General features: G+C 44.8%; 1 protein-coding gene across 2 annotated transcripts in view; it reads left to right on the forward strand.

The window, feature by feature from the left end:
* KCNK13 (potassium two pore domain channel subfamily K member 13) overlaps positions 1-13,331 on the forward strand; it is a 125,697-nt gene that overhangs the window by 90,230 nt on the left and 22,136 nt on the right. Inside the window, exon 2 of one of the 2 annotated variants that reach the window (XR_004299591.1) lies at positions 5,073-6,908. Coding sequence is in view for 1 of the 2 variants with exons in the window: in XM_032405773.1 (XP_032261664.1) it covers positions 5,073-5,965 (893 nt within the window). In the remaining variant the exon portion in view is untranslated. Of the gene's footprint in view, positions 1-5,072; positions 7,514-13,331 lie in introns of those variants that run through there. The other variant, XM_032405773.1, reaches the window with a different exon arrangement.

A 13,331-nucleotide genomic window follows, 5' to 3' on the forward strand; every position in this document is an offset into this window, starting at 1 on the left:
TCTGCTTCTCCCTCTCCCTCTGCCCTTCCACCCGCTTGTGCTCGCTCTCTCTCTCAAATAAATAAATAAAATCTTTAAAAAAAAAATGTTTCTAGAAAGAATTTTGATTGAAGTCTACAGGACATATTTACCCAACAAATCAATGGCATAAAAAATGGGAGGGAAGGCTCTCAATGAATAGAGACTTATATTGCTTGGACCTTGCCAGTGTCCTGATTCATACAGATCTGTAAAAAGATATTTTTGAGAAATTTGAATATGGCCAAGGCATTATTTGGTTTTAAGAAATTAGTGTTCGTTTTATTAGGTGTGATAATGTGGTTATGTTGGGAAAATAAAGTTCTTGTCAGTTACAGACGCATCCTTATTTTTTAAATTTATTTTTCAAGCCCCAGCATGGGACTTGAACTCACAACCGTGAGATCAAGACCTGAGCTGAGATCAAGAGTCAGACGCTCAACTGACTGAGCCACGCAGGTGCCTCAGTGCATCCTTCTTAATGGATGAAATGGCATGATGTCTGGGATTTACTTTAAAATGCTCCAGCAAATAAAGGTGGTGGGGTGGGATAGGAGAACCAGGATTGGCAAAATGTTGACAATTGCTGAAAGTAGGAAATGAGGGTTTATTATAGTAGTCTCTCTACCTTTGTGTATGTTTGAAAATATCATCATGCAAAGCTTTTCAATGTTTTAACTTGATTAATTTTTTTTAAAAGAATGGTGGTCAACAGAATATACATAAAATGCTGGGAGACTGCAGGTCTGCTCTCCTCTCTTCATGGTCTAAAAGAAAAGCTCTATTGGGGTTGACTAGGACCCTGGCAGTCTCTGGCCTCTTCATTCCTGGCCCCAAGGACACCGGGGAGCCTAGTTTGGTCCCAGGAGCTGCCCTAGGGGTCACATTGAAACAGATCCGAAATGGTTCAAGGGAGCCAGAATGAAGCAGACTGCTGGGCAAGCTTCCTTGGAGTCCTGGGACTCCAAACCACACTCATGAACCCTTGGTCCTCAGTCAGCTAGCCCATGTGCTCCCAGACTCAGGGGTTGGACCCGAATCAGATGACCTCAGGCTTGAAGCGCAGGGAATAAATTATATACTGAAAAGCACCACCTGTGACAATCAGTTTCATTTGTGTGCCTATGAAATACACGGAGACCGAAATGCATGGGGTGTAGCCCATTTTTAAAACCGACTTAATTACATCACTTGTTGGGAGAGGCACACATACATTCAGAAACATGTGTTTTAGTAAATGAAAATTGTAGGGTTTCAGGCTCTGATGCAAGCGAATCCCCTGACTTGGGTACCAGATTTGGCAGCCACTGTGGTCTGGGCGTCTACGTAAAGCATGGAACTACAGACGCTTGGTTAATTTCCCTCCCTGGCTTCCACTCTTGATGCGTACACCTGACAATGGCTGACGCTCTGCACGGTCAGGCGGGAAGAGCACAGGCCTGGGAGACAAATCGAGGTTCTAATTCTGGCTTTACACTTCTAGGCAAGTTACTTAGCTTCTGTAGCCTTCTTTTTCTCATCTGTCAAATGGGACTAGTGGACTCATACTAAACACCCAGCTCCCCAGCAAGAGTGCGAGGAGCCAGTGACACTTGGCAGAGGGCAGATCTTTGGTGACGCTTGTGTTCTTTTCCTCCACCAACAGGGACCCCAAGGCTTCTTATTCCCAATCCCAGGCATCCCTAATGTCCAATATTATGGGGCTCAAAAAAGGGAAGGCTCTCTATGAAAAAGCCCGTATTATGAGCTTCCACACTTTTAAGCTTTGAGTAGTAGAAGCTGTGGAAACACCTCTCCCTGCAGACCGTAGGAGGCTGCCTCCCAGTGCTTCCCCTCACTACCGCATATGCCATTTGCTGTCATTTTTGCTGATTGAAAAAATGGCGGTGCCCAATCCAATAGTAGGTAATTGAAACTCGTGGCTTCTCTGTTCTTTTAATCAAATTGAATGTTTTAAAACCAAATAAGATGGAATCTAGAAATTTTAAATGCCTGGGACATGTCCCCACATCAACTAGATGTGTCATTCATTGGAAAGGTCCGTTGACCGAGCTTGTCAGCTGGCTTTGGTCACGCACCTATACGTCACTCATTTCAAGTGAGGTGGCATTTGGGCCCCTGAAGCCGGATAACTCCATTGTGCCTTTATTTTGGCCTTTGACTCTCTATGCCTTGTTTTGTAGATGGCAGTTTATTTGTCCCAGCCTGGATGCGAGGTTCCTTGAGGTCAAGGACCTTGTCCGGCTAATCATTGTGTGGCCCAAACGCTTAGTGAAGGCCCTTGAACTTCACAGGTGCTTAATAAATTATTGTTGTCAACTTCAGCTGAGAGCTATTCCTAACGGCCCTATTCTCCAAGACTAAAATGATTAAGTCACCTCTGGGATCAGAAAGGAAGATTTTGGAGAAGCAAAAATTTGCCCATTTAAATCCTGTGCTACATGAGAAAGTTCTCCTCTGATTGTTGGCAAGAACCTCCCCATCCCCCTCCCCCTCCCTTGTTATTTCTGGGCTTTCCCCATTTTCAATGCCTTTATCCAGTTTCTGGAATATTGTTGGGCCAATAAAAGGTCCTGGATAAATGTTTCTTTTTTTTCTGCTTGTTGCCTCGGTTCTGTCTCCAATGAAGAGAGCCCTAAGACCCATCTGGTCCTACAGCTTTGGGGCAGGGGCTCCAGCTTTCATTGTTCATTTCTTAGTGCAGAAAGATTTGCAAATTTTACTGCTTCTGGGCATTCACTGAGCCAGAGGAGGTACCCCAACATCTACTCAACACCTTGGTTACTCCTCAGCATTCTTTGGCCCGGGGAGAGAAAGACATTGCTCTCAGCTCAGTCATTAAACTCAGTAAGTTTTTTCTAAATTCTCCACTCTTACAACCACCTCGTTTCAACTTGAGCTTGGGGATTAGAATGAAAGATACTAACAAGAGAAACCACAGCAAAGACAAAGTATTTCTCTTTTTTAAAAAGATTTATTTATTTATTTATTTATTTATTTGAGAGAGGCGGGGGTGGGGTGGGGCGGGAGCAGAGGTAGAGGGAGAGAGAGAATTTCAAGCAGACTCCACACTGAGGATGAAGCCCGACACAGGGCTCAATCTCACGACCCTGAGATCACAACCTGAGCTGAAACCAAGAGTCGGATGCTCAACCGATTGAGCCCCCAGGTGCCCCAAGACAAAGTATTTCTTTACATAATGAAGATATTTAATAAATGAAACCTGCAGTGCCAAGAGTTGCTGAGGGAATTCCCAGGGAAGAGATGAGGGTCTCTTTTTCTCTGTACCATTAGGGTCCATAACTCTAACTCCCAATGAAAGTATCTCCAGCCCCTCGTCCCTTCCTTCCCACATCATCATCCTGTCCCATCCAGCTAAAAAGCTAGATTCACCCATCTTCCTCCAGTCTCCTGGTTATAGGCTGTTAACAGCCTATACTCGTGTAGACCTTGTGTGCTGCAGAAGAAAAATCAAATTGAAATGGAAAACCAGATGGTAACACAGTATGCGTAGCTAGGTGTTTGGGAAGGGTGGCCCCTTGGCTCTCTGCCCGAGGAGAGCAGGAGGCCATCACCCCAGAAGCCCACACATGGCAAGTTCTGATCTGACCACTTCCCAGCCTGCGCTGGAGGCAACCATGCACAGCTATGGCAACAAAGAAATGTTTTGGCTTGGGGACAAGCAGGATGTCATCAGGAAAGAGGATAAGGGGGAGCCCTCAAGATCCCAATGATGGGGCCCAAGTTAGGAACCTGAACTTGATAATAAGAAAAAATGGAGACAAGAAGAATTGATTCAAATGAAAAGCTGAACCCAGGGAGGCAGGGTCAGTACTTATTTTTTGAATGGTATTTGTATTCAGAGATTTTGATGCCCATCCCCTCAAACAGATCAGATTTCTCATGGTTACTGAATCATTTGCTTGGAAGGATTCCATGTCACTCGGGGTGGGCTGACCCCGGGCACCCCTCAGTGAGAAATACTGAGTGAATCACTGCTCCTTTCTTTTTCTTGGTGTTCTTAGTGATGCCTATTGTCCTGGAGTTGGTATTCTTAGCAACATGTCTGTGTGCATGGGTAGAAACGTCAAGAAGGTAGAAATTGTGAACAGTAAGAGGTAAAGGCAAGAGAGACGTTTTCTATTTGATCAAACTATAAAAATCAACACCTCAGTTTTCACTCCCCAAATAGAAGGTATATGTTTGAAGAATTTTGTTTAAAAGATGAGAACATCTTGAACAAATTTCTCATTTCTACAGATGCTGGCATTGGCTGTTTCTCTGCCTGGAACACTACTGTCACCACCACACACACACACACACACACACACACACACACACAAACGCACACGCACACACATACCTCTCCTTGCCTGCCTAACTCCTCTGTAGCTTTCAAGTATCCCTGCTTAGTCTTCCCAGAACCTCAAGTCTGAGATGGGTTCCCCTCTTGGCCGTCCCCATAGGACACTGTCCTTCCTCCAACACAACCCCTACACAATGTAGTAATCACCTCACTAGGCTAGAGCCCCATGAGGGCAGAGACCAGCTCTGGCTTTTTTAGAGTTCAATCTTCAGTTCCTGGAATGGCACTGAGTAAGTATTTATACAATAAATGAATTCTGATGAGTCTGTGTAAGCCTTTTCTCTGTATGAACCTTTGTCTGTCTGCACTGTGTCTGCTGAGTATGGTTGTTCCGGTTGCGTACTGTACAGGACATCTAGTCAAGTCCGGAGGGGAGGCCTGAAATCCAGCTCACGTTCTCATCACCCAGCCTTTTTTTTTTTTTTTTTTTTGCTGCCCATATCCACCTGGAGGAAGACGTGCCTTTTTTCTGATTTGCACAAGGGCACCATACAAGCTTTCAACAACGCAGCTCTGAACAACACTTCATGCCTTCAAAAGGAAGTGAGAGTTCTCCCCCTAGTTCCTAGAAAGGCTAGGACTGAGCGCTTTTATGAAACTGTTTCTTCGGGTCCTTTGCCAGCCATCACAGCAAAGACCCTGACCGCATTCCCTCACTCTTCTCTCCTCTGATTTTTGTCTCCTGCAGGGTTTGGGATGACAACTCCAGCGACAGTAGGAGGAAAAATCTTTCTGATCTTTTATGGCCTCATTGGGTGTGCAAGCACCATCTTGTTCTTCAACCTCTTCCTGGAGCGCCTGATCACCGTCATCGCCTACATCATGAAGCCGTGCCACCAGCAGCAGCTCCAGAGACAGGGGGCCCTGCCCCAGGAGAGCCTGAAGAACCCGGGCAGGTGCGAGGTGGATAGCTTGGCCGGCTGGAAGCCCTCCGTGTACTACGTGATGCTTATCCTCTGTGTGGCCTCCTTGCTCATCTCCTGCTGTGCCTCGGCCATGTACACCTCCATCGAAGGGTGGAGCTACTTCGACTCGCTCTACTTCTGCTTTGTGGCTTTCAGCACCATTGGCTTCGGGGACCTTGTCAGCAGCCAGAACGCCCAGTATGACAGCCAAGGTCTCTACCGCTTCGCCAACTTCATGTTCATCCTCATGGGCGTCTGCTGCATCTACTCCTTGTTCAATGTCATCTCCATCCTCATCAAACAGTCCGTGAACTGGATCCTGAGGAAAATGGAGGGGGAGTGCTGCCGACAATGCAAGAGGAGACTCCTGCGGTCACGGAGGAACGTGATCATGCCGGGCAATGTCCAGAACCAGTGTAACATCTCCATAGACACGGACGGGGTGATGGACAGCGACACGGATGGGCGGCGGCTCTCGGGGGAGATGATCTCCATGAAGGACTTCTTGGCCGCCAACAAGGTCTCGCTGGCCATCCTCCAGAAGCAGCTGTCGGAGACGGCCAATGGCTGCCCGCCCCAGGCCAGCGTGCTGTCCCAGGACAGTGAGTTCTCAGGCGGGGTGGGGGCCTTTGCGATCATGAACAACAGGCTGGCAGAGACCAGTGGGGACAGGTAGGAGCGAGGAGCAGACGCTGGGCGTGGAGACCAGGAGATGGACCACGAGGGCCTGGGTTGACTCTGGAGCTGTCCCATCACCCTCTGCAGGCCCAGCCTTAAAAGCTCTTCTCCTCTAAGGTCTAAATCAGTCCTAAGAATGAGTCACAAAATCAGCCCAAGACATTGGCGCTATTTCTTGACCCATCTTCCTCCAGGGTTTTAACCGCCTAAGGGAGGGAGGGCTTGAGTAGGCCTCCATTTCCTGCTGCTCTGTTCTTCATTTGGAAATAAAAATCCCAAACGAAGATCCTCTTGTTCCCCCTGGAGCCCTGATTCTGTGAATCCAGTTTCACTGCCCGTCCCAGCCCCTTCAAACAAGCGGGGGGAATGTTTCACGCTGCATCTGGGCCCTGGGCTTCCTTCAGAACGGATATGTCCCTAATGCCACAGAGAGGGAAGTCACCTGTTTTACTCTCTGTGTCTGCTTCTCTGCTTTTTGTTTCTCCTTTCTTTAATTTTTAAGATCCTAATGCCAGGCTAAGGCGTCTCTGGGACCTCCGTGTGGTAAGGAAGCTAAAGTCAGCTTCAGGCCTTGAAATTGCTGCCAAGTAGTGGAGAGACTCACTTTTGTAATGAAAGAATATAGCGTAACGTTCTCCCTCCGAATGGTCACAGAGACCATGTCATTTTTTTTTTTTTTTTAACCAGGGCTTGGGGCCCATTACAGAGATAATGGCTGACTATTTATTAGAACTGAAAATTGAATAAATCCTCACTTTATTAACTAAGATTACATGAGTGCTCATTATGGACAGTGGGGCTGGGGTGGAGGAGTGCCTAATTAAATGGGCATTTATTGAGAAAAAGGAAACAGAGAATTAGAGCAAAAGGAAACAAGGAATTAACCCTCAGGGATATGAGCATCATCTTGGATTCTTGGCTGGAGAAACATTCTAGGTCAGGTAAGAAAATTTGGCTTCTCCTGTGTTTCGGTTTTGCTTTCTGGGATTGTAACAAGTCTAGTTACATAACCTCCCGAGCCAGTAAAACATCCCTGGGAACAAAGGCTGTTGATTCTTCATATATTTAGGAGAGAACATTTTGAGGTTTGAGAGCAGCACTAATAAGAGATAGCTGTTGTTTTTATAAGATAAGGATGGTACACACAGCTATTTTAGAAACGATGAAGATGGTCGGGCATCGTAAAGAAAAGAAAGCAGAGAACTATGTCTAATGAAACGGAGATATTGAGAAGAAAGCATCAGAGCTGGGAGGACCTTGGGAACCATCCCATACAGCTTTCTTGTGTTTTAGACAAGGAGGAAACAGGCACGAAGGGACTGCTCCTTGTCTGAACTCTTCAGGCTGACAGCGAACAGCAAGGGGAACCCAGGTGTCCTGACGGGGATGTCCTGGCTTGTCACCCATGCTCCACACAGCTTCAGACTTCAGAACCTCCCTCCGCTGCTCCTTCTTCAGCTGAGTTGCCTTTTCTTCCGGCTGGCAAGCCCAAATATTTTCTTTATAATGCCAAAAGTACTCAAGAGCAGGGGTCCAATAAGCAGCAACCCTGGGCTTTGAACGAAGGGCTGTGTGGCTCCAAAGTCAGAGATCTTCATGTCTTACCTTGTATCACTCTTAAAGGGAAGCCTTCTGGAGCTACTGCAAAGCCCTCATTAAGAACCTCTGATCGAGGGACGCCTGGGTGGCTCAGTTGGTTAAGCGTCTGCCTGCGGCTCAGGTCATGATCGCTGGGATTGAGCCCCGAGTCAGGAGCCCTGCCACTCCCCCTGCTTGTGCTCTCTCTCTCTCTCTGATAAAGAAATAAATAAAATCTTTTAAAAAAAAAAAACCTCTGCTCGCAAACCAAGCACCCCCCACCCCCACCCGGGCTCTGCCCTGCTCGAAGCATCATGGGGATAGGGAGAGGAGCTGGGTCCCTGCCCTAGGAGATGTCTTGAGCTCCACATTCCTGGTACAGGGACTGGCCCAAAGGTCCTTGCTTCTCCAACCCCGGTCCCTAGACCTCAGGGGTGTGCCAGGCGCCAAGCAGCATCAGTATAAGTGAGCATCATCTTCCTAGAAGGTCAGTGTACTGAATGATTTAGCAGAAAGATGTTGTATCAAAACACGTGGCTCTATTTAAGTAGGATCCAAAACTGGAATAAACTTTTGAGCTACCATGAAAAAAATTTTTGAATTCTTGAGGAGTTTTCCTGAGGAGTCTTCTCAGGGTCTTAGAGAATGAGTTTGTTTTGCTCTGGGTTGGAGGTTCCCTGGTGGAAACATTTGAGAACCAGCATAAGGAATGAAGTGTGGTACATTTACAATGGATGATGGGAATAACATTTGTCCCCAAAAATGGCAAACTAGGAATTTATGTAGTTAAGCCTCTCTGTAGTTACTCTGAGGCATGAACTGGTTAACAAGGGAATTTCTAGGTAGTAATATAAAGCTGGAGTTCAAAATCTGGAGGCCACAAATCCTTTAACATTGTTGCCTATGTACAGGTACACCTTGGAGGTATTGGGGGTTAGGTTCTAGAACACCACAATACAGTAAATATTGCAATAAAGCCAGTCTAATGAACTTTTGGGTTTCCCAGTGCAGATGAAAGTTATATTTACAACATACTATCGTATGTTAAGTATGCAGTGGCTCTGTGCCTTTTAAAAAGTACGTACCCTAATTTAAAAATACTTTATTGCCAAAAAATGCTGACTGTCATCTGAGCTTTCAGTGAGTTATAATCTTTTTGCTGGTGGAGGGTCTTGCCTCGATGTCGATGGCTACTGCCTGACCAGGGTGGCGGTTGCTGAAGATTGGAGGGGGGGCTGTGACAATTTCTTAAAATAAGACAGCAATAAAGCTTGCTGCATTGATTGACTCTTTTTTTCACAAACGATTTCCGATGGCTCGTGATGCTGTTTGATAGCATTTTACCCACCGTAGAACTTCTTTCAAAACTGGAGTCAATCCTCCCAAACCCTGCTGCTGCTTTATCAACTGTTTCTAAATCCTTTGTTGTCATTTCGACAAGTTTCACAGCATCTTCACCAGGAATAGATTCCATCTCCAGAAGTGTCTTTCTTTGTTCATCCATAAGAAGCCACTCCTCATTCGTTAAGTTTTTCTTTTTTTATAGACTTTATTTAAAGTAAACTCTCCCCCCAATGTGGGGCTTGAAGTCATGGTGCTGAGATCAAGAGTCACCTGCTCTACCAACTGAGCCAGGCAGGCGCCACTCACCCATTAAATTTTTATCATGAGATTGCAACAATTCACTCACATCTTCAGGCTCCCCTTCTAATCCTGGTTCTCTTGCCAATTCCACATCTGTACCCAGAACACACACATCTACTGATTAAGTTCACCATCTCCTATGGGCACGGTTTGTACACCCATAGACAATTACAATAGTAACGTCAAAGATCACAGATCACAGATCATCATCACAAATATAATAATGAAAGGGTTTGAAATATTGCAAAAATTACCAAAATGTGACACAGAGACACTAAGTGAACAAATGCTTTTGGAAAAATGGTGCCAATAGCCTTGCTCAATGCAGGGTTGCCACAAACCTTCAATTGATTAAAAATGTGGTGTCTGGGGCACATGGGTGGCTCAGTGAGGTGTCGGACTCTTGATTTCGGCTCAGGTCATGATCTCAGGGTTGTGGGACCGAGGCCCGTGTCAGGCTCCACACTCAGCGGGGCGTCTGCTCAAGACTCTTTCCCTCTCCCGCGGCACCCCCGCCCGCCCCGCCACGTGCTCGCGCTCTCTCTCTCTCTCGCTAAAAATAAAAATAAATAAATCTTTAAAAAAAACCATGGTATCTGCAAAGAGTAAGAAAGAGAGGTGCAATAAAATGAGGAAGTACAGACATGTACATACAGATGTGAGAGGGAGCACACACATGTACATACATGTACATTGTCTTGCATACTAAGCTTCACCGTTTTCTTCATGTTTCCAAGGAAGTTCTTCCATCTTCCCTAGAGTTAGAATGTTTATTGCTATTTCCTCATGTCACCTTTGTCCCCACTCTGCATCTCCCTAACCCTCCCTGCCAATTCTCTCTGTCCGCTTCTCTGGACTGTGTCGCATGGCCTCCCCATCAGAAATCACGTTCCTCTGCCCTTGCACTTTACTGGCCAAGAGGAGAGTGACTATTTGCAGAAGGCATTGAAGTTGGCCTGAGTCCCTCTGTTCAGGAACACAGAGTCTCCCCTAAGTGATGAAGGGACCCATTGGCTCAACATCCATGAAGCTCTCAGGCTTCATCCATGGCTAGGCTCACAGCTAGCCTGTCTTTAGTTCTCTATGATGTTATGAATATGAACTGGCCTTTCATGGGGGGGCCTCAGAGTCAAGACATGGAGTGTCTCATGGGGCCCTCATCCCATACTGCTTGTACAAGTTTTGGGCTATTTCCATACTGCCTGAAATGATATCTTCTTAATATTTTAATCAACTCAGTTTTTAATTAATTTTGTCTTAAAAAGAAATTTGTCTCACTAAATGGAGGGCTTGTATCACTTGCTCTAAATAGAAAACACAGTCACTGTAAAAATTAATAAAATGAAGACAAAACTATGTTACTAAATTCTAGCCAGATCCTATATCCTAGAGAAGACTCTAAACCTGAGACCTTTTCTCTCTGTCACAAATGCAGATTGGCATGTGTGCGGGAGGTATGAACAACACTAGCACCAAACAGACTTGGTGATGTAACCACAAGAACTGGAAGAGAATGAAAACGGGGTTAACTTCCTCACTATGTGCTTTGATGTGAGTTCATTCCAAGCCTGAGGGCCCCTAAAATCATTTCATGTTCACCAAACCATTGGTGCACATCCCACATCGGGGGCTACGTAGAAGTCACAAAGTACAGCAGTTTCTGAGGTGAAGCTAACTGCATAGAGGATGAAGCCCTGCCCATGAACACCAGTTCCAATGTGAGAGAGGATGGAAAAGTCTCTCTGTGCCCCAGTCCTTCTGCACCCGTGATGTGGAAATGGTAAGAACATCAGATCAAATGAGGTGATGCTCAGGGCAGGGCTTTGTGGCCCCCCAGGAGCTGCCCTGGCAGTGGGCACAGGCTGTCCACATGCTGGGGGGACTGGGGACAGGGATGAGGAGGACATTAAATCCCACAGTGAAGGATTTTGTTTTGTTCTTGCACTGACATCCACTGCTTGCCACACTGTGCTTTACTCATGGTTCTCGAGTATTAGATGGCATCACTCTTGGTGATGGTTTTATACTAAACCAATAGACCCTATCAGCTTTATTTCTGTTCCACTGAGTCCTTTCATTTCAGAATTACTGAGTTAATTGTACGATTTAACACAGTAAAATGTTTGGGGAAAGCTGTAATATTAGTATCTTGTACATTGCTAGAACTTTATGGTTTTTAAGGCTTATCCATCCACAACTGTAATATGTTTACCTCCATAACCACATTGTGAAGTAGGCAGAGCACTTGTCTTCAAACTGCCTTTAATCTTGTCTGAAATAAGAGAGAGAAATAATCACACTTTATATAAAAATTAACTGGGCTTCACATTGACAGATTGGAGAATAAGCTTTAAAATGACACAGACTGGGTTTGAGTTTCAGCCTTTTCACTTTCTGGCTGTAAGACCTTGAAAGTTACTTAATGTTCAAAAGCCTAGTTTCCTCACCTGCAATGTAGGAATAATTGTACCTGCATCACAACATCACTGCAGCAGATAAATGGAATGATCTGGGCTCTCATTATGTGGCACCTAAGCCCCCGAGGGTGAAGAGAATATGTTACAACATTCTGGAAGCCAAAGAATAAACAAGATCGACTTCCAGAAGAGCCTGGTTTATTCCAAGATTTGGGAAGAAAAGGAAGTTTCCTTTGTTTTAATTAATTTAATACAGTCCTTTATGATCAAGTGGGATTTATCCCTGAAATGCAAGGATGGTTCAACATTTACAAATTAATAAATGTGATACACCACATGAATAGAATAAAAGATAAAAATCAAAAGATTATCTCAATAGATGCAAAAAAAAAAAAAAAAACACTTGACAAAACACAACATCCTTTCATTATAAAAACACTCAACACATTGGATATAGAAGAAATATACCTCAACATAATAAAGGTCATATATGATAAGGCCACAGCCTACCATCATATCAACAACAAAACGTTGAAAGCTAATCCTCTAAGATCAGGAACAAGATGAGGATTCCCACTCTCACTATTCCTGTTCAACATAGTACTGGAAGTTCTAGCCAAAACAATTAGGCAAGAAAAAAAAAAAGGCATCCAAATTGGAAAGGAAGATGTAAAATTGTCTCTGTAGATGATATGATTTTATATGTAGAAAATCCAAGACTACACACACACACACACACACACACACACACACACTGGTAGAACTAGAATAAGTAAGTAAATAAATAAATAAACTCTTTAAAATTTTTTTAAAAAAACAATTCTCATTGGTGATTTTGATGTGCAGCCAAGGTTGAGATCCCCTGCTTGGGAGCTTATTATCTTGGGTTCCAGAAATTATTATATCTTATTGATAATGATGATCTAATGAGAACAATACTTTACTTGGCATAATCTTTCACACTTTATGAAGAATCTCCATGTGTTCCATGAGTCAGTTAATTCTGACAACAGTCCTGTGAAGAAGACATCACCATTTCCATTTTGCTGATGAGGAAAGTGAGGCTTAGGAAAATTTAATGACTTGGTGACGTGTGTGGCCTCTCTTCCTAGATGTAGAGATGGAAGGAGCATCACTTCTGAACAAACAATGAAAAAGAGCTGGATTAATTTCAAATTCACCATTTTTGAGGAAACCGTTGGTGAGCTGAGGTTGCAGAGCAACCAATTGGACCAAAATATGAGGAGAAACGGGCATCTGCAGAGAGGGAAGAACCACAAGGGCTCACTTACCTGGGGTGGAAGAGTTTAGAGTAAGCATGAATTATGGAGAATTATGAATTGATGAATGTAGCCTGGTGGGACAGTGTGAAGCCTCTGAGAGCCATAGAGAATTGGGAACCTACACCTTCTTGTAGGTCTTTTCTTCATAAACCTCACTGGGCACTCACAGAAAATCCAGAATGAGCTCCAAGAAAGTGTCCATGATGGTGCAAACCTGGGGGAGGGGAATGGCCACCATGTGGGAAAAGAAACTTTACCAGGACCTTGCTCTCCTGTCTTTTCTAAGGAGCAGAAACCTTAATGAGAGGAGGGATGGGCAACAAAGTCTGCTTCCTTTGGGCACTGGTGAAAATTCATGGCAGCTAGGGGTCGAGAATGGGGGGGAATAATCCCTACTCCTGGGAGAAAGGCAGGAGTATGTGTGGCACCAACAGCTAAGCCC

The sequence above is a fragment of the Phoca vitulina genome, unplaced genomic scaffold (genome assembly GCF_004348235.1).
Source record: "Phoca vitulina isolate PV1807 unplaced genomic scaffold, GSC_HSeal_1.0 scaffold7, whole genome shotgun sequence".
NCBI lineage: Eukaryota > Metazoa > Chordata > Mammalia > Carnivora > Phocidae > Phoca > Phoca vitulina.